Source organism: Polyodon spathula, chromosome 5, assembly GCF_017654505.1.
Source record: "Polyodon spathula isolate WHYD16114869_AA chromosome 5, ASM1765450v1, whole genome shotgun sequence".
Classification (NCBI taxonomy): Eukaryota; Metazoa; Chordata; class Actinopteri; order Acipenseriformes; family Polyodontidae; genus Polyodon; species Polyodon spathula.
Genome location: NC_054538.1, coordinates 75,539,775 through 75,561,719, shown reverse-complemented (window position 1 = coordinate 75,561,719; position 21,945 = coordinate 75,539,775). Strand labels below are relative to the sequence as shown.

The following is a 21,945-nucleotide window of genomic DNA, read 5'->3' as shown; positions in this document are numbered from 1 at the left end:
TTGTTAAATATAATCAGTGATTCTTGTGTTTTCAAGATGATCCATGTCTGCTTCATGTGATTTTGACAATAATATCTAATCCAGTATTAAGATGCCTGCAGTGTTATGCTTTCCCTGGGATTTTAATGGCAGTCTTTTTGGGTTTCCGTACTGACTACAGCAGCAGCAGCAGCAGCATCAACAACAGCAACGACAACAACATTGCATTAAACACTGATCCATTTTTAGCATTACATATTCGAATGATTAAAGCTAGTAGTTCAACATTATTAAAAAAACATTGGAATTTTTAATCATAAAAAAGCTCAAATAGACCCTTAAGAAAATATATTAAAAAATGCTGTTTAATGTTACCAATGTTCATGAAAAATAAATGTACCTATCAATACCTCTGTCAAAAGGACTCGTCATACAGATATCATTAACAATATATGCCAAAAACACTGTGTAGGGTCCACAAAAAAAGTTTGGTCTCTTTAGGGTGCTGCTTCTAAATTTAAATGTTGAGTTGTTGAGTAAAATAAACAGCTGATTGAGTAAAATGTGGAAGGTTTAAACTATAGATGCACAAAGGCACTGCAATGTCTGACCAGAGGATGATTTTTCAGTGAAGTGAGTAAGGTAACATTGATGTCAGTAAGTATAACCAAAAAAAAAAACATTTCAGAAGTAACTTTTCTTACAATTGTATTAGTTACAAACATATCTGTAAGCAATCGGGAATACACAGCACTGTTTCTAAATCGAACAACACAAGCAGTGAAAAACTCTCCAGTTCCTGCAGGTTCCTGTTTCTAATATATATTTTATCACTGCACTGAAGTCTTTCACCTTAGATTTTATCAATAATTTAATGTCAGTGGTTGTAAAATGCTTTAACAAAGATTTTAATAGAAGGTTGCACAATTGCCATTTTAACACGGCACAGCAGGAGATGCTAATGAACTTCAGTTCATGACTTAATTTCTGTTTTTGTAGGTAAGAAACTGCATTAAAACTAGCCATGGTCATTAATTAAGGCAGGTATTTAAAACTTTTTTTCTTAGTTAATTCATAATGCACCTCATGACCTGTGAATAGATTTTTCTTAGAATTTTCTTTTTAGATGATTACAAAAAAGCTCAACGTCAAGGTTGTGTTCTACTGTCCAATTTTACCAAGACAATTGATATTCCTATGAAGCACTTCTGCGTTGCTACAGCAACCACACATGATAGCACAAAGGGCTGATCTAAATGCAACAGAGTTACAGAAAGATCTATGATCCTCAAACCAGCAGCATACTGTGTTAAGACTTTCACAGAATCCTCGTAGTTGCCCAGCTGTACAAATAATATTGAAGAATTACACCTGGTTGAAAATAAATATCAACGATAAAATGTATCTATAATCTACTAGATTAGATTGAGTATCAAACAGGCCTGCATCACCCCCATTTTAAAACAAACCCTTCCTTGATCCCTCATCCTTCCAGAACTACCATCCTGTCTCCCTTCATCTCCCTTCACATCGTCTTAAACTCAACCTCTCCAAATCAGACCTCCTTTTCTCCCCCCCTCTTCCTCCCCCACTATTGATCTCTCCATCTCTATCCCCCTTGAATCCACCACCCTCTCTCCCTCATCATCCACCAAGAATTGTACTACTTGATAACTGCTCTTACCTGTAATGTGATATTTTGTAATGTGATACTTTGTAATGTGATAATTTGCACTGTGATATTTTGTAACAGTTTTGTAATAATAATAATAATAATAATAATAATAATAATAATAATAATAATAATAATAATAATATCAGATCATGACAATATATTAATTAAGCATCAAAGTACAGTAAACTTCAGTATTTATCCTTCAATGTTAATTGTTATTGTTATTGTGGGTTCTGTGAGACACATTACACAGCAACACTTTATTATGGGAAGAATCAAAACTGACTGTTTTATTTTTTACATGCTTATTACAGGCATGCACTCACTAACAACGAGTCTTGGCAGGATCTTACTATATATACATTAATGTTCTCCAACTAATACTTCTGGGTAGAAATGAATGATCCAGAACAAAAGGTTCCTACCTTCATAACGATACAAAAGTTATATAGTGTTGAAACTGTAAAAACATAAAAAACATGGATACTTAAGTCACCTTAAACACAGTATAAGCCCCTAGTTGTCATAAATCACAAGGCTTTTGCTCTAATGACATGTGACTAGTGTGAGAAACATACAAAGACCTTGATGGTGCATCATTAAATATCTTCAAAACACATCATGTCCTGAAAATAAATAAATAAATAAATAAATAAATAAATAGAACAGAATTGCTTGTGAATCAAAAAGTGTTTGATGTTAGGGTTACCATGCACTGCACACTGAGACTTGCCTGGGTTAGTTTAATTCATGTTCTTTTTCACAGGCTTACTAATTGTGAATAACTTTGTATATTGAGCCGTGTTAAGATCGATGCTTCGCTTTTGATTTGGCAATAAAGAGCTGACGTTCCATCAAATCCTTTCTCAGTCAGTCTATGAGCGAAAATAAATAAACACTTCCAACGTTCTGGTGCATGAACAGTTACAGAGCTGGTTTACGTCAACCGTTAAATCACTGACTCTGACACACCTGCTGCTGAAATATTTGCGCAGTAGCAATTTATGTGTTGGTATGTTTTTAACCTTGCTTTTGTCTCCAGTTTTGAAGCTAACGAACAGACTACAATACCCTAAGCCTTCGTGCATCCACCCTGTCAAGGTTGTTATTGGTGCTGCCTCCGAACTGACCCTCAGTGCTGGATTCATCCTGGAGAGGGGATTATTCTCTCATCTCATTACTGACAGAAAACCTCTCAGCTTGGCATGACAAAGGTTGAGAAACAAGCAGTACTAGTCTGTCCAAGTTGCTCTGCCAACCTGACCTGCAATGCTAGAATATGAACTGGCATTCGTAGAAAGGTGTTCATTATCTGTTATATCTAACTCCATTTACTTACTATAAAGGCTTACGAAAATGTTTATTAAAAAGTGGTATATATTCCATCCACTAAGGGTGTATTATTGTCAGGGCAATGGTTATAGTGTTGTATACAGGATGTACTTGTTTTTCATGATAGGTGTCTGTTTCTTTTATGCAAACTGAAGAAGAATGAGGAGAACAGATTGAATTTATAATGTCACAATTACAGTATCTTCGTATCCAAACACTCATCTTCACAAGTAGGATTAAGTTTGCAATCAAACTGCTGAGATCTTGGTCACAAACCACACAGTAATACCAGCAGAAAGGTATTGAATTGGAGCTCAGGTATTTTTTAATAAATATCTTTTTTTTAATTTTAGGTGAAATACTCTGGTATTTAATCTGATATGTTTTGCTTCAATAATTGCAAATTATTCAGATGGATAGTGTCACATTCTGGTCTTGTGATTTATTGCACTTTTAGCCTGCAAGGTGGCCTAACTCATTGTGCAAGAGCCAGGACTGTAAACAGATACTCTGTGCGCGATTAAATAAACAATTTGCTATTTATATAACACAGTTGTAATCTGAAATATATCCAAAGGTTAATGTGAACATTTCATGTTGTGACAATTACAAATGCATGATTGTATCACTGACTTTTAACAGGGATGGTAATACAAATTGAAGAGTTGGAAATTAACAAATGTCACAATTTTTAAAACCTCTTAAGAAAAGTTTAACAAATAAAATCCAGCATGGTCCGTAAATCTTATAAAACAGTGATCTCAATGGACAGCAGCAACTTTAACCATTGAGCACCATTAATGAAAAACCAAATCTCTTTCTACTACTAATTCTGTAACATTCACCATATAGTCTGGCATCTTGAAATTCATAATTTACAATTCCAACCCTGCTGACACATTCTGATATGAATCCTGTGCAGGAACCCATTCAGCCAGAACTATCACAAGAAATACCTGTTTCAATTTGCTCATCCAAGTCATACACATTCAGCAGCCTGGTAACAATGTCACTTTGAAATCGAATCTTATTCTCAATGTCATATATTTCTAAGTAAGCAAGGTGCAACAGGGTGTGTGATATACTCTAATATCACCTTTGCCAAGTGGCTTCAACCGCCTGGGGCATGGTGATATTAGAGTATAGTGCCTTATTAGAGTGAAGTGCCTTATTGCACTTAGAAAATTGGTTAACTAAATTGAAGGGAAAAAAGTAAATATTTGAGAGTAGTGTCCATTATTGCATGCAAAGAGAATAAATGGGTTATGCCATTGCAATCACTCTGGTGAAACAATGTCTTTTGCCCAAACATCAATATTTTTCAACAAGACTTTCAGGAAGTATTGTAAGGTCCCTCAGGTCATAGAATAAACATTTATATACATGCATCTCTAAGCAGAATACAACATACTTTACATCAAATAATAAAATAAATAAATAAATATATTGTAAAAAGTAAAAAGTATATATATATATATATATATATATATATATATATATATATATATATATATATATATATATATATATATATATATATATATATATATATATATATATATATATATATATATATATATATATATATATATATATATATATATATATATATATATATATATGCATTGTCTGCAACTATGGGACTTTAACGAACTTTAATGAACTGCACTCACATTGTCATGTTCTAATTTGATAATGGCTTTGTAAATCGGATCTCTGGCACTAGTACAAAGAGTTTGTAATTACAAAAGGCTCCCTTTTACCAAAACACATGTTTTTCAACACTGCTCCGAATCAAAGCTATTGACTGCATATTGAAATTCCCACAACATCATGGAGCCAGCACTGCCAATCTGATTGATCCATTTGTCTATGAAATTTATAGGATTGTCACATTTCTAAGCAGTAATTTACAAAATCAGACAAGATGTTACAAATATGTGCAAATGAATTCTTTCAATTCTGGAGAAGTAGATATATGTACATGTTGACCAAAACTATTCAAAACATCCAGCAAATCAATCCTAGCAGACAGACAGCACCTCACAGCACGAGAACAGGCTGGGGCCATACAAATAAGTACACGTGTGTGTCATTGGCATAAAAAACAAAAGTCAGTGCAATGATGCTGAAATAAAATGATGTAATGGTAACATTTAAACATAATGGACCGGCAATAGAGCCCTGAGGAACCCTGAATAGAATTCCAACAGAAACTAATGGCTTTCTGTTTAGCAGAAAGGACACAAGCCAGTCTGGATCGTAGTAAGATTATTATTATTATTATTATTATTATTATTTATTAGCAGATGACCCAACAGAACAGTTCAGAACCCTCGAGCGGATCTGACAGAACTGCATGATCCACCGGATCAAAGGCTGCACTTAGCGAGCCTGAGTAAATCAGAGTTTTACAAGCACATCATTTGCAAAACAAAGGCTCTTTCACCTGCAGCCAGAAAGGCCGGTAGCTGATTTGCAGCCATTCCCCACAGAACTTTTGCTAAAAATGACAGCCAACAGAACACAGAGTCAATGGGATTTCTAAAAATAAAAATGGTTTGGATGTAGTTTATGAATTTGGTTATTTTTATATTGTAAAAGGTGGAGCTACTGGAGGATATCCAGCTCTGTCTAAAAGACACTTCACAAATGATCAATGATATCAATTAGCTATTTATTAAATCCCATACAAAGCTCCTAGAAATTGCTGCAGAATCTAAATGTACACCATTCAAGTACTGCATATAGAAAGTTGGATTTTGTAGGTCTAATTAAAGAAATATATGCACCTACTCCTGCATGTGGTAAGCATGTAGTTGCTTACCTGACAGTATATTTTATAGGGTAATGCAATGAACCACCTGTGCATCTAAATAATAGTTATCTGCAGTACAATTCTGTCCACGACTACTGAGGTAGGATTTTACACCATACCTGCAAAAACATTTGATTACAGCTGATCTCCAGGCAGTATGCTGTGTTTGAAAAACACAAATGCTAAGAAGGATAAAATCATGGTGAATTTCTGTAGAAATATTGTACAGACTTGGTTTTAAAAGCACACTAAGTCAGGATGTGCAGTATATAAAATGTCACCTTTATCTTTTTACCCCACCCCCTCCACCCTCCCCCAAAATATTCTCTCTGCTTCTGTAAGAGCAGCAGCTGTTGTAATTTATAGATCTTTCTTGACTAAACGCAACATTGTCAGCTCCCTGTGTCAAGCACACAAATCCTGTGCCAAGCAATTACAGCTTCTGCTCAACGACTTCAAAGACATTTTCCCAGTCACACTAATACTTCATGTTTCAGCTGCCTTGATAGGTGGCTGATAACGACTACTTCTGAAGGTATAGCCTTTGCATGGTGTAAACTTCAAATGCAAAATATACAAGCTGCCTTGCATTTCTGAAGCATTCAATCAATGAAGTGGCTAATCACACTGCAATTCAAGCACCAGAGTAAAGTGCTCTCAAATTAGCTCTATACACACGCAGCTGTATACAACAGAACCTGCAACCTCTAGTAAGAGGGGTACAGGTTAAGCAAATGCTGGACAATAAAACATCAAGTAATACATTGCAAGAATTCTTATGCAAATGATCTTACATTCACTAATTATTATTAGTTTATTTAGCAGATGCCTTTATCCAAGGCGACTTACAGACTATGGTGTGTGAACTATGCATCAGCTGCAGAGTCACTTACAACAACGTCTCACTGGAAAAACATATAGAGCACAAGGAGTTTAAGTGACTTGCTCAAGATCACACAGTGAGCCAGGATTTGAACCAGGGTCCTCCTGGTTACAAACCCTTTTCTTTAACCACTGGACCACACCGGCTCAGTGTTGTCAACTTAGCGATTTTGTCACTAGAGCTAACGACTTTTGGGTTTCCTTAGCGACAGAAACATTGTCAAAGCAACTAGCGACAAATCTAGTGACTTTCACTGCCGATAACAGGGATTTTCAGAGAAAGAAGTCGCCAAATTGTATAATCACAACATAAGTCACATGCAGCTCAATACACCATGCTTCTCTCGTCCTATAGTAGTAGTGGTGGCGTTCTTCACGTAGTGCAGATTTCCGCAGTTCTGCACAGATCTGCACAGTTCTGGACAGAATCGCAGAGATGCACATTCTTCAAGGGCTGATACGTGACACCACTCAAATCCACTCTCAGAAATCTGTGCAGATCCTGCGCAGCCCAGCGCAGCTTTGAAAAGTTGCTGCAGAGCTGGTTGCTGCTGTGAACCAGAGATCACAAGTGACCTGCTAATCATAATGCAAATAACTACTGCAGCCCCGTTGTTAACAGAAGTGAACTACAAACAGACATAATGTAGTAAATCAGTGATAAGTGATGTATAATGTTACAATAAAATCAACTACATCAGACTAACTCTGTATGGGTAGATAATCCAGCCAAATATAAATAGGACGTTTACAAATGATCAACCATCATTAATACATTTAATAGTGTTTATACTGGCGTTCACTCTGGTTAACCGATTCCAAGAGGACTGATAAATTGTCTAGCGACATTTATGGAGACTTTAGAATGTCTAAATAATGACATCTAGCGACTTTGTATGGTTTCTCTAGCGACTTTCTGCTTTGTGAAGTTGGCTCCTTCGAGGACACGGAAAAACAAACAAACAAACAAAAAAACTATATAAGTAATGTATTACAATACAATAAATATATAGAGGATAATGAAGTCATTTAGCTAAACTAGAAATGCACATATACCAAGGACATTACAATAATGGTTTTGAGAAGTAATTCAGTGCTCAGTGCTGCCTGTAATGGTGTCTTTGTTAGTTATGCAATATTTATCAACCTAAAAATAAATATGGATCATATATTTAGTAAACCAGTTCTTAAAGCAGCTATACTTTGCTCTCTCAATCTCTTATGGAAAGGTTGCTTAGTCCAAATAAATGTCTATTAGGCAATGTAAAGCAACACAATCCAATGCTGCATGTAGCCGTGTTTATTTCTTATTACTTATAAAGCTATTTACTTTATCTTGTCAAAGATCTGCAGACACTGAAACATGCCGTGCTTTGCAGTTTCCAATAGCAGATGCAGTGATTGTTTTCCTAATAAAATTATTTAAACAAGATTATTATTTTTTAATAAGCTATTGTCTATGCTGATACAAGAAAACAAATATTGTTTATGATCAGTACAAAGCCCTTATTAAAAAGCAGTACAGTATAGTATTAATTTCTATTTAGATGTGATAGGCCACTTTTAGCATAAAACTGTCATAATGACATATATTTGTAGCAGATATTTTGATAGTGCACATTTATTCTGTGTGTAGCTCTATGCACAAAAAACACACCTTACCTTCAAATATACTACAGTAACAATGCATTTGAAACATGTTTAAGAGCACTTAGTATGAAGCATGTTTCTGACTGCTGCACATATCTAACTCTAGCTCAAAACTGAGTGAACTTACAAGAAAATTCAGTGCAAGAGGTTAAGTGTCTGGAACATTCCCCTGCTGGGCATAAATATAAGGGAGCCTTCATCACTTGCTGAGTTAGCTGTTGGAGACAAGAAATTGCAGAGAAGCTACAGCAAGCAGGACGTTTGAATTGGGAGTTCAACATAAAAGGAAATCCCTGAAAGAGCCAGCAGCAAAAAACAGTGCTGGTATCATACATTGGTACTTGAACTGCAGCAAAGCTCTTCCTTTGTGATGTTTTTTTAGTATACAATAAATGGAACTTTAAGTACAGTAATTTAGTTTACAGAGAAAGCTTATACCAGAGCACCATGCACTTACTGTAGACGCTCCACACTGAAACCCAAGCCTTGGGTTCACAAAAAGCACGACAATCCCCATTTACTACTCATGCCTTTTACTTGGACTATTTGCCTAATAAATCTAGACAGCTAATTATTTTTATGTTGTTGCTTATATATATTTATTTCTCTTTTTGGTATAAAAAACCCCCAAAAAACAATGGTTGTCCAAACTCATCATCAAAGAAAATACTTAATATTTAATAGTAACATGGCACTTTAACCAAATACAAATACATTAATATGAATCTTATTAACTGTATATAAAACAATATATAGACAATATACAAACATACCCTAATAAAAATAATCCATAAACTATTGATAAATGAACATTGTGAAGCTTTGAATTACAAAAAAACAGGTCAACAATGACACAGCTAACTGAGTCATCAATGTGAGAATTACTTTTCGGCATTTCGAAATATTTCCCTCTGAAGTTAATTAAATTCCTGTTTTGGTGAATCACTTTTAAAATGAAGCACCTCAGCTTTCAAAACCAAGCGCTTACCTTGAACACCTTTTACATTATCACACTTCCTTTTCAAAAAATGATTACTTTAAAAAAGGAAGGCTGTTTTTGTAACTGATGTCTCACTTTTAGGAGTTTCTATTGAAATAAATCTGGGAGAAGTCACAGGGAGGAGCAGTGTTCCTCTGAGATGAAAGGCTGCTTTGAGGACATGTAAAAAGAACTACATACATTGTTAACAGCAAAAACTGCAAGTAAATTCATGCAAACATGCATGCCCTATTTTTAAGACATTTCACAGGAAAAAGTGGAATAGTGGTTAACTGAATTGCTGAACAGTTTCTTACTGTCTTACGCCAGTACTATTCTTCCCTCAAAATGTTTCTCAGCCTTATCATTTGCCTTAAAAAATAATAAAAAATCCAGGTCTGTCAAACTCCTTTAACATTTTCTTACTCAAACCATGCTTTTGTTTGGCAGTTATCAACACACTGTAATGCAGAAGGGAAAAAGCACGAACAGCAACAAGAAATTGATGCGAAACAATTGCAAATTTCCAAAAACCTCAATTGTATACTGCATACAAAGCTCTTTCCACGTCACCATAGAGCGCATATGCAGACTGTCAACAGCTATTTCCTGTAAATCACAACATAAATACAAAATATTATTGGATAATGTTTGGAAAGTCTGAAGTGGGTGCTTGTAAATCACATCTGAACTGGTGGGTAAATCTAAATGTACCCATGTTGTTTTCTTATTTTTTATTTATAGAAATGTGACTGATACATCTCCGAAAGGGAGTTCCAGGCTGACCTTCATGAGCCCTTTAATGACTTGCTTTCCATTTAAAAAAATAAACCAGGAAGCATATTAGCCACAGGATAAAGCAAGATATCACCAAGGCTCATTTGTATTTGAACTTAAATCAGGCACCCCATGCTTGGATATTCTAAATGAAGATATTTTAAGAGACAGCACATTTAATCTTTGCTTAACCATTTAATACAAAATAAAATTGATTATAAAAACAGAAAAGATTGTGTTGTGCATCGTTATAGAGTGTTTTTCCTTTATTTAGATCGATGGATTGGGAGGCCAATCTGGCCAATTTGGGAGGCAGACAAAAGCTATGACTGATGCAATTACATGCAGATTTTCTCAAAGAGTATTAACTATATGCAGTTAAAAGGAGCATATCCATGTATATTTCAAATAATGCAACACTGTGCATTCAATGATGTCTGAACATTACACTACTCTGTAGGAATAATAATCAGCTAGACGTTTTGCACCAAATCTAATTATTTATTTATATATATATATATATATATATATATATATATATATATATATATATATATATATATATATACACACACACACACACACACACACACACACACACACAAAATACACACAAAATTTTGATATTATATTTAAAACGTATAATCAAAGAAGATACAAAATATCGCAAAAGTCTACCGGAGGTCATAATAGTAGTATAGTATTCATGTGGGATTTCAAAATTTCCATTTTTCATTAACTATATGGAAAACTACAAAGCGGTAGGTAATTTAACATGTTATCATTAACACAGTCATTCTGTGCTTTCTCTTTTATTAAAGCATGTGTAAAAGCTGCATAAATGGATTGCTTGTATCTCAGTTCACTTTCTTGTTTTAGTTTAATGTGTCCCTTATTTTTCAGTATGTTCTTTTATTCTGTCAGCATGAACATGTACCTCAATGCAAAAGGGTTTGCAATGTTATGCATCCTCTGCCTCACCTGGCCGACTTATTTGGCATTCTGTATAAAATTCATAAACTGATTTCCATTTTCTCCCCATTCCTCATACATGAAAAATATTATATTTTCATGTAAGTATTTCAATTTAGTTTTTGATCAAGTGAGTTACTGTGCTCAGCAATTGCCATAATAATCAGACTTTGATTGGCCAACACAATCAGGTGATACTGTGTTTGTGAACAGAGAACCAATGTGCAAAGTTTGAACATCAAGTACTCCTCTGACGCCTAAAATTGCCTGCTGTGTACTAGGATACAATGGAGGGCTGCTTATGACAATGTCAGAGTAAAAATAAAGCAGCATTTTAATGAAAATATTGTGCATTTCCTAGAAAATAGTACCGGGAAAATATTGAATAGCAAACAAAAAAATGGGTATAAATCAGTAAAAACCCAGGTTCAGTTGAAAAAATAAAATCCTGCAATTTTTAGGTAAAATTGAGAATAAACCGGAAATGAGGAACACTAGGTCTACTGTGGAAGTACTGTGCAATATGTTTCAGAAAATATTTTGAAATATTGTAATATCTTTTGAAATATATGTTGATATTTCTGTTCCACATGGAAATGCATATGAATGCAACGAATGCAACCACAATATTCACTTTAAAAATATGTGTTTAAAATAAACGCATAGCAGTCTTTAATTTCCTCTGAGGCATGGTGAACACAGAGGAAATTAAGTTTTTAAGGCACAGTGTTTGTATAAAATCATACCAAATGTGGAACGAATCGATGTTAACTGTGTATAAATTCAGTGAGAAATATTATTCTTGATCCTTGATCATGCATAATTACATCTGATTTGCAGATACTTTAATTGACTTTGAAATACTTTATTGATCAAGTATGTTTGCTATCCTGTGTATATGACTGACTCCATAATTCCATGATCACTATTCCGACAGTCAAAAGTTATCTACTTCCAACGCAAATACCAAAGTTTATACATGCATGTGAATACTCAAAAGTGGAAATCACTATGTAAATAGATGCTGATAAGTGATAGGCTCAGACATTTTAACTCACATTGTGAATAGCTGTGCCTTCATTTACTTGTAGTTATAACCATTGTGCTAATTAAATCACATTTGCACAACAAAAGCTAATAAACAAACAACAAAGCAATATCACTAAAATGTTCCAATTTAGCAAAAGGATAATTCTACCTATAAACCATGATTTAGGCAGCCTAAGGGCATTCCTTAGCCTTGTATGACACTCATATCCCCGGGCTGCAATCTAATATATTAAGTGACATGTGCACCAGCACCCTTTGAACAAAACCCTCTAGTATTATTGCTTGCCAAAATTAGGGTTTAAAGGTAAATGCAAAGGATTATACACTGGGGTAGCTTGATACAAATTATTGATGTTACAACCAAAAGCAGATAATGTGTGCAAACAGAGTTGAAAGGAATATATTATTATTATTATTATTATTATTATTATTATTATTATTATTATTATTATTATTATTATTGTATTTACAGATGACTTCATGATTGACATCACAATTCTTTTACCCATACACCTGGAGTGGGCTTTACATAACAACCAATTATTTCAATTGGTGCATTGCCTCTGTGCCTGTCTCCTCTATGGGGGGTTAGTGAGTCTCACTTCCCCGGCCTCGAGTCAGCCGCAGCTACTCATGCCTTCGTTAAAAAGGGGTTCTCTGGGGTCACGGCCCGGTCCACAAGGCAGTGCCTCCAAGGATTCTCAACAGAGTCAGAGGATTTCTATGTTTCAGGGGGTCCAAGTACTCCTGGCCCACAGGCCATCATCATTCCCTCGAGGCTAAGCATCTAAATACTAACCCATATTCTTCACACAGTCATATTCTTCATGCAACCCTAGCAACCCATGAATTAGTATTACAATTGCAAATGGTGATTCTTTTTTTTTTTTTGTCTGCATCAGACAAACATAATTCTAATAGCAACCTTGATTAAATAGCTTTGAGAAGCTAGCCCATTATAAAAACTGAACTGTGAACATAGTTGTGTCCTATTGCTGCTAACAAAAAGTTTGAGTGAGTATTGCCCTTGACTAAATCATTTGATCAGAAAAGGGGAACTTATTTTGATTCAGCTCTGGCTTTTTTTGTACATTGCACATTTTTGGTTGTGCTTACTTGTTTAATTTTATTTAGCATGGTTCAGTACTGAGGTTTCTTTTATTCTGTGGGCATATATAGTGATATAACAAAGTGATCACATCATCTTATACCACAAACACATAAAATACTCCATACTCACAATGACACACCATTTTCATAATGTGTTTGTGTGCTGATTAAAAATGACTTCACAGCTGATAAGATACAGGTTTCATCAGACTGTGACGCTCTGACTGACTTCTATCCTGACTTAGTATCTGACTAGCATTACACCAGTTTAGGGTATTTGGTATTGACCACCTAGGCAATAAATACACTGGCTGTCATTCAACTCTACCTAAATTTGGTCTTAAATTGTTGTCTCTATCACTGAAACACAGAATCTAGACTGGAACATACATATGCAAGTGTGCAAGTCAAAAAAAATCCATGCAAGCTTCCATTCAACTTACCTACAGTACATTAGAATATGTAGCATTTTAATAAATGCATGGTATAGTTTGGTACAGTAATGAGGTGTTTTTATTCTTTCAAGGCTCTGATCAAGGTGTTTTTATTCCTTCAAGGCTCTGATCAAGGTTAAGTTCACATCGAAATGTTACAATACACTTATTAAAACTAGTGTCATCTGGGACGCATTTTAGGAGTGAGTGCAATGTAAGGGTGCTGAGCAGGTTTGGTTTGAAATTCCACTGAAATGTAGGCGCTTCCTTATTATACTTAGTCAGAGAATTCAGATGTTCGCAAACAAAACATGTCAGTTACACTAATTACGACACTTGCTGGCACTAACCCATCAGTCATCTGCAATTCTCATTGAAAACGACTGAGTGCTGCTTCTGTCCAGTTGAACAGTATTTGGTATTTTGTTCTTACATAGCTGTAGATGATTAAAAGGTTTGAAACTATCTACTGCCAAGCCTTAAAACAACTAACTACAGTTACCAAAACATTCAATCTGTTATTAACAATGCTGATTTGAAAAGAAATAATTGTATGGCTTAAGCCATACAATTCCAAAAAAAAAAAAAAAAATCCACAGCCTTTCTTTGTGCAAAAAAACAACTGCTTGACCAGATGCCAAAATGCTAAAAAAGTAATGTAAACAGTACCTACCTTTTCTTTTGAGAAATAAGGATTGCTTGTTGTCATGTCAATGTGACCAAAATGTTACAAATATATACAAACAATAATCTCAATCTTAAATCCTGCTATTTGGTTTGTGTCTGAAAATATATTTACATAAATACGGATATTAATTTATAATTTAAATATGGATTTTAATTTATAGATTGTGGTGTATAACTTAATTTAATAAATGTGTTTAACTTCACCATGCATTGAAAAGTAAAAAATCAAAATGCTATAATTTATTAAACAACCAACATTCCTGTTAAAAGAAAAGCGTTGGTATCTTACCTGTGACCTTCATTTAGTAAGTGCAATGAGTCTTTCAGCAATAGTTCCATAGAGACAATTCACAAATCAGTGACTTGAAAAGAAAGCTATGGTATATCTAACTCTTTACTGTACTGTCTAGTGGATGTTGCAGGTGAACTTAATCTTTAATAATAATAATAATAATAATAATAATAATAATAATAATAATAATAATAATATTTATTTATTTATTTACTTTTACATAATGCCTTTCACAGAGGTAGGATGTGAACTGTGCATTATATGCAGAGTCACTTACAATAGGACTTAGATTTAACATCTCATCTGTAGGACAGTGAGTCAGTCAGTGGCAGGGTGGGATTTGAACCGGTGACATGCCCTTGACTTTAACCACTGGATCACACTGCCTCCTAGAACATACTGTACAAGTAATTGACCTGCAACACTACCACAGTACTTAAATATGTCATACTTAAGATGTTGGCATTTCCAGAAACCAGTTTAAAGGTTTTGCGAGTGTGAACAGCACTTATATTCTGCTAGAGGATGTGCAGTAACAGGTTTGGGATGTTATGTCACCTTGATTGGAGTTCAAGCTAAAGCAATTTTCGACATTTTCGAAGGCAGAACTACAGATGTCGCCAAAGGTTTTGCATCACACTATCACACTATAAAATTAATATATTTTTGCTTCATAAAGTTGAACAAAACCTGCTGAATGTCAACATATCGAATTACATACCGCTTTGTAATTATCCAACTACTTACCGAAAAACTGACAAACCTTAAAAAATGTGACAGTTCCAAATCTAACATGAAATACTATACTACTGTTGGCTTTTGGTAGACTTTTGAAAAGCAGGATAGGTTAAGACAATTGGTGATTAGTTTCAATGTCTTCTATATGTTTAGTACATTGAACAGATTAAAAACATGTTACCGGTGCAGTTGGATTTGCAGAAGCTACAGGATCAAGGGTCCCCCATTTTATCTTCATGTGTCAAGTATGTTTCCATGCATGGGTATGTATGTATGTATGTTACGATCCTTACCTTTCATGACACTGCGATGTAAAGCAAAGTAAAGAATGTACTTACCTTCCCCGATTCAGTACACAGCTAAGCAAAGAGCACACCTCGATTTAGTATATGCGTGCTATGTAAACTGATATTGAAAATAGTAAAGCATTTGGTACCTTTAGTTTTACCTATGGAATTGATGAAATGGTTCCATGAAGAAAGCATTCCCAGACAAAAGAAAGAATATAGAGGAGAGAAACAACCATAAGAATCCCAAGTGTATGTAAATGTATTAACCATAATTAAACACACTGATAATAAGTTAATAACCGATTGTCACATGGAGATATGTATGGGAATGTATGAAATGGGTTACCAGGCTGGTAGCATGTGATAAATGTTACTGCATAACCAGAGCATGCAGACACCCATGTTGTCGTGCTTTATTGGAATGATGGAAAAGCGGCCAAACAGAGGCTGGAGTGGAAAAGGTTAATCTGTCCATTGGTAGAAGAACCGTTTCATTAACATTCTAGCATGCAAGAAGAAACTGCGTGTTTTTAATCAGCCATGCGTCAATGCAAGTATGGATTCACCAACAACCCCATTACATATACTACAAAATGAACAATGTTACTTGGTTTCCTTTTCAGAGAAATTACTGCCAGGTGTCAATCCTTTTTGTACCTTCTTGCAAACTAGCATCTTTATAAGTTGGAGTTTCTAGGACAGGTTTGGTTTTGGTTGTGTTTACACTCGTTTGCTGTATTTTGACATTGATAATGCATTAATGGAAAACTGATTCTTTTTTTTTGGTTGCTGTTGTGGTACAAAAAGAGAAAGAAAGAGAAAGGGGGAAATGGAAAAGACAAAAATAGAAAAAGGGATGATGACTGATAAAATAAAAACACCCATTTATTTTGCAGCCAAAGACATCTTTCAAACACCTGCCCAAGTTCTGGAGTGACAAATGTAAAGCCGCTACAAGCACAAGAAGAAACGATGGAAGCAAGAGTGGAAAAGGAACAGAGCCCATACCTTGGTCGCCCATCATCAGGTGTGCCAGACCTTGAAGGAAAACAAGAGCACAGTCAGCAAAGAACATGGGAGCATGGGAAGGTGCTGTCACAATGACAAGGATGCTTTGTGACAAGCATCTGTTTCTAGTGACAAGTCTGAATCACAGGGGAGGGGGTAAACAAAAAGCATTTATTTTCAACCAATGGCTGAAATGCTTTGTGACACAAATACTGAAGTAGAACTTTTTTTCGTAAGTTTACACAGGAGGGTAGGGTAGGGTAGGGCAGGGTAGGTTAGGGTAGGGTAGGGTATCCCCCCCCCCCCCCCCCCCCCCCCAACATATTTGCACTGCAAAGAAGAAAACATGATAAGACAGAAAAGTGCTTTGTAATGACATACTGGAACAGATTTCCCCTGCTATGATTCAATCTGACTGTCCAATTGCAGTATCTTGTATCATCTCGCAGAGCAAAATTTGTTTTTTTATTTATTTGAAAAACAACCTGATGGGCTGGGTCTGATCATTTTCCCCTCATCACTTATATGAGTGTCGTTTTACAGCTTTCAGATTTTATTGAATTCAGGTTCAATTCAGAGGTTACATCACAGTCTTTCCAAGATGTGTTCTTCATTCTTTTTACTTTCAAGCATGGCTAAGGCTTGTAAGATTCAAATAGTTTATTTATCTTAAATACAGATATATGTACTTTAATTAACTTGCAGTTAATACTGTATTGAATTTTGTCATTAGCCTATGTTTACTTTTTCACCTCGGTGTGCCAGGGCAAATTATTCAATACTGTACATGTTTTCTTATTCTTTTATAAAAAAGCAACAAAAATAGAGAAATTGAGCTCAGCAGAATGTTGGTTGGGGTATCAATTCTAATAGCAGTAGGGAATCTGCAATGCACCCAGTTTGTCAAGAGTATAGTACTTACCAATATTCAGACCATGTAAAGTAATTATGAGTATGCCATCACTTCTTTATTAATGTTTTCTTTCAAGACAATTATGGATTCTAGAATGCAAACCACTGCAAGCAAGTGGTCAACAGTGTTTTTGTTGTCCTGCTGTGAACCTAATTAATACGTTTTTTTGGGCGGTGCCTTCCAGACTTGCACTGAAGTGGCAGGAAATGGTACTGACTCTTAACATCATAGAATCATTTGAAATAATGAATTACTAAAGCAAGTAATGGATACACCCCATATAAATTGTTTTCCTAAATCATTTATACTGTCAAGCATGCATACCCTAACCTTTCAGTTTTAATCACACATAATAAAATCTACCACACATAGTACTTTATTCAAATGTATTTACCTGTACAACTGGTGCTGGACAAAATAAAAACCACACACTTATTTTGAAATGTGTTCTCTATTGGAGAAAATGAAGAGGTATCTTCTGTTTGCAATCTGCATAATAGTAATAATAAACTTACCATTTCGGGAATACCTGGCTTAACAGTACAGGCAGTATCAGAACAGTTCAAGCAAACTAAAAAGAGCTTTAGAAAGGAAGAGCAAAGAGCACCCACCTTCCACATAGTTGTCTTCTGCAAGCACGGGCAGGAGAAAAAAAGGAAAACATTCATTAAGCAGCATGCAGACTGGAACTTGCCGTTGCATGTCGGCATCGAAAGCAACATGCAAGTTCCCTCTTTGCCCCCATTCAAAACTGGTTATTGACAAACACACCATGGAAGCACTGCTTGTTCTATATGGAATATACTTAATGCGACAGGATATTATTTCTGTGCCGAAACTTTGTATGGGCCTTACAGGGTTCTACATGAGGCTCTATTATAAGCAGCAAGTGTGATGCAGAGTTCACTTCCCTAGTCTCTGTAAGTTGCTTTGGATAAAAGCATCTGCTAAATGGCTAAATAAATAATAATAATAATAATAATAATAATAATAATAATAATAATAATAATAATAATAATAATAATAATAATAAAGTTTTTTTTTTTCCTAGAGCTTCTATTCAGTAAATAATTAAACAGCGCTGACAAGAGGTGTGCTTTTTCAGGAGAAAGCTAAGGCCACTGCCCTCCTTTTTTCAATACTGGAACATTTCCATAATGAACTTAAGCATCATTTCAGTTTTGAATGTAAAACTAAACAAATAAATAATAAAAGTGACCACTGTTGCTAGCATTTGATACAGTACATACACAACTGGAAAGGTATATTGGACAGTCAAAATAAACTTCAGTTTAACAATCACAATGGAAGCATTTTAAAATGAATCAGGACATTACATTACTTTATATGTTGAAAACAGAACAGCAAACAATCATCTTTAAATCTTGTATCTTTCTACTTCAAATTATGTCATGGTTAAATTTACAACCATGCAGTTGGAACCGTCTGCATTTATTTATTTATTTATTTATTTATTTATTTTAACTATCATTCTGTTATTATTATTACTATTATTTTTCTCTAATTTTAAGCCTAATTCATGCTTTTGGGATATCCAAGAAAGTCATGAAAAAAAAAACTATGCTGCAAGAAGGATGGACTTGTACTGTAGTGAGATGGAGCAACAATGTCATACCTGATTATTATCACCTGTTGCTAGCATTATACTGACTGATTCTAGAAAATCCATGTGCATAGCTCTGTTTAATTTAAAACAAATCATCAACGTTATTTTCTTTTCCTAGGTTTACGGCATCGTTTTGACGTGATACGAGACATTTACTAAAAGTATTAATGTAGTGGCTGCAAGCACGGCGATAACAAATATATAACAAAATGGATTTATATGAATATGATTTTAATGCAATAAAACTGCTTTATAATAAAAGGTACGTGCATGCAATAGGGTTACTGCTTGTTTTACCTCCCTGAAATGCAATCCCTAAATAACAACCCATAAGCCCAGCTCTTTATATGAACATCTCTTCTCCTATCTAGAACCTACAGCCTGCACTTGTTTCTTAATCACTGATATAATGAACAGGATCTTATGTGGTGCAACTGTATAGTCTAGTGATTTCACATGAGTCACATGAGTGATAATGATTATTATAGCTGTTCTGGAAGAGTGATAATTGTTCTGGTTCTCTCTCTCTCTATCGCCACTTTGAAAACATTACATATATATACCTGTGTCATTACACTTCAGAGAAAGGTCTTTTCCTCTCCTAGACTATTTAATGACACTTTATTTCCATGAGTATTCATTATGTAGTACCAGAATCACTCACTTGCTGGCAGGGCCCCTACACAAAGGGTATTACTCCAATCCATGGCAATGGCTGCACCAAGAGTGGGGTGGGCAATCCCTTTGAGTGGGAATCTCCTTTGAGTGGGAATCCCCTTTGAATGGGAATCTCCTTCGAGTGGGAATCTCTTTTGAGTGGGAATCCCCTTTGAGTTGGCATCCTGTTGTTTATGTTTTACCAAGCAGCATTTGACCACAGTTAAGGACAATTTGAAGTCATGTTCTGTTAGAAATGCAATCTCCTACCTCTTGCTTTCTGCCAGATAAAAGGTTTCATGACAGCAAACTTACCAGAAAAGACAGCTTCTGCTTCCATTGAGATATCATGCATAGTGGCCAATAAAGACATCAACATTTTGTGAACAAAAATGAATGTATTTTTCAGAATTGCAATAGACATAATTTATTATGTTCAAATGTCTTCATATTTTAGAATGACTAAACTGCATTCTTCATACAGTGCTTCTGAAATCATGAGCTTTGTTCACAAAATATATTTCTTCCATCGTAAGACTCAGGCCACAATCGTGTTTAACTTTCGATAGTGACATTATGTTTGTACAAACCTTCGCTGTGAGAAATTCTTAATTTGACCTACTGGATTATAATAAAGAAAGAAAGAAAAAAAGTGTTTGGGTCTGCTGAAAAGGTTTTCATTTACTCTGTGGATATACTATTTCTCACTATACTGATTGTTGCCTGTGACAATATCCTGAACCACACATTTCCTTCTTCTAATAAGCTGCAGTGTCCCACAATCCTGTTCAATGTTATGCTAACAATGGGCTTCATCAAAAAACAGACATGTTTGGTTTGTTTTCATTAACTAAGGTAGTTTTAGCTATAGGCCTCTCCTTGAACTCTTCTGACCACTTTGTCATGCTGTGAACTTCACGGCCAGCCTCTTGCTACTAGCTGATCCTGACCTCCTTTTTCTCTTTAGTTTACATTTTTGGCATCTGTGCAATTTCACAAGAATCACCTAATGATCTACTATTTTCAGCACAAGCTTGTAAGGTAACAAATGTTTTTAATGCACTACACCTTAAACACTAAATAGAAGGCTAACATAAAGAAATAGAATGCAGCAGACACACTCTTATCCAGATTCATTGTTCTGATAATTGGAGTGTTTCAGATAAGGTTGCATTGGGGTTTTGGGTAATTGAGTGGCAGCTGTACAACATAGCATCCCTGCCCCCATAGGGAAAATGACAACAAAAAATGGCGGCCAGCGTGGTAATAAACTGATAAAAGCACTGCTCTTTAGTACTGCTCTTGCACGCCTTTAGAAATTAACCATGTGATCAAAATAAGATGGTGAATGTATCAGATTAAGCATTTACACCTGATTAAACATTAGTTCACTATTTAATCTATTATACAAATTCTCAGTGAAAAAGTAGACTATGTAGCAGTACATTTGGTATGTAGAAGATTCTGGGTGTTCACTTCACTATTCTAGAGAATAGTATATGTAGGTATATGTTGTTATAGATGATTTTAAAAACTCAACGCTTTGGTGAAATGTCTTTTTTGTTTACATATTCATTGTTTTTTAATGACTGCAGTGACTAAAAAAGCAATTCAGCCCTCAGAATAACAAAATCAGAACCTGAAGTAACCCGCACAAGATGCCATCAGCTGGGGTTTACAAATATGAGCTGATTCCGTGGTATGATAGATGTAAGCTAATGGTATCTAATACAATACAGTACAATCCAGTTACAAACAATTATTTAAAAGCACATTTAAAAATGGATGTTTTCAATTTAGATTTAAATGAAACCAGTGTTTCAGCATGCCTAATGGTAACCGGAATTATAGTTCCACAACCGTGGAGCACAACAACAAAAATATCTGGCTCCAACTGTTTTAAGACGACATTTTGGAACAAATAAAAGTTCTGCATTTTCTGATATCAAAGAATGACTAGGAACATACTGAGTTAGTAGTTCTTGGAGATAGGATGATCCTAATCCATGAAGGGCCTTATAAGTAATTTTAAAATCAGTTCGGTAGATCACTGGTAACCAGTGTAAGAACCTAAG

General features: G+C 35.0%; 1 protein-coding gene across 25 annotated transcripts in view; it reads right to left on the bottom strand.

Moving 5' to 3' along the window:
• The window catches only part of nrxn1a (neurexin 1a), a 394,460-nt gene that overhangs the window by 352,596 nt on the left and 19,919 nt on the right, over positions 1-21,945 (bottom strand). For 13 of the 25 annotated variants that reach the window (XM_041251357.1, XM_041251339.1, XM_041251340.1 and 10 more), the window contains exons 2-4: positions 18,198-18,215; positions 16,674-16,703; positions 15,812-15,823 (exon numbers count right to left, since the gene is read on the bottom strand). The exons of 5 other annotated variants lie outside the window; for them this stretch is intronic. In XM_041251357.1, coding sequence (XP_041107291.1) covers positions 15,812-15,823; positions 16,674-16,703; positions 18,198-18,215 — 60 coding nt within the window. The remainder of the gene's footprint in view (positions 1-15,811; positions 15,824-16,673; positions 16,704-18,197; positions 18,216-21,945) is intronic. 7 more of the 25 variants (XM_041251341.1, XM_041251348.1, XM_041251352.1 and 4 more) reach the window with 3 other exon arrangements.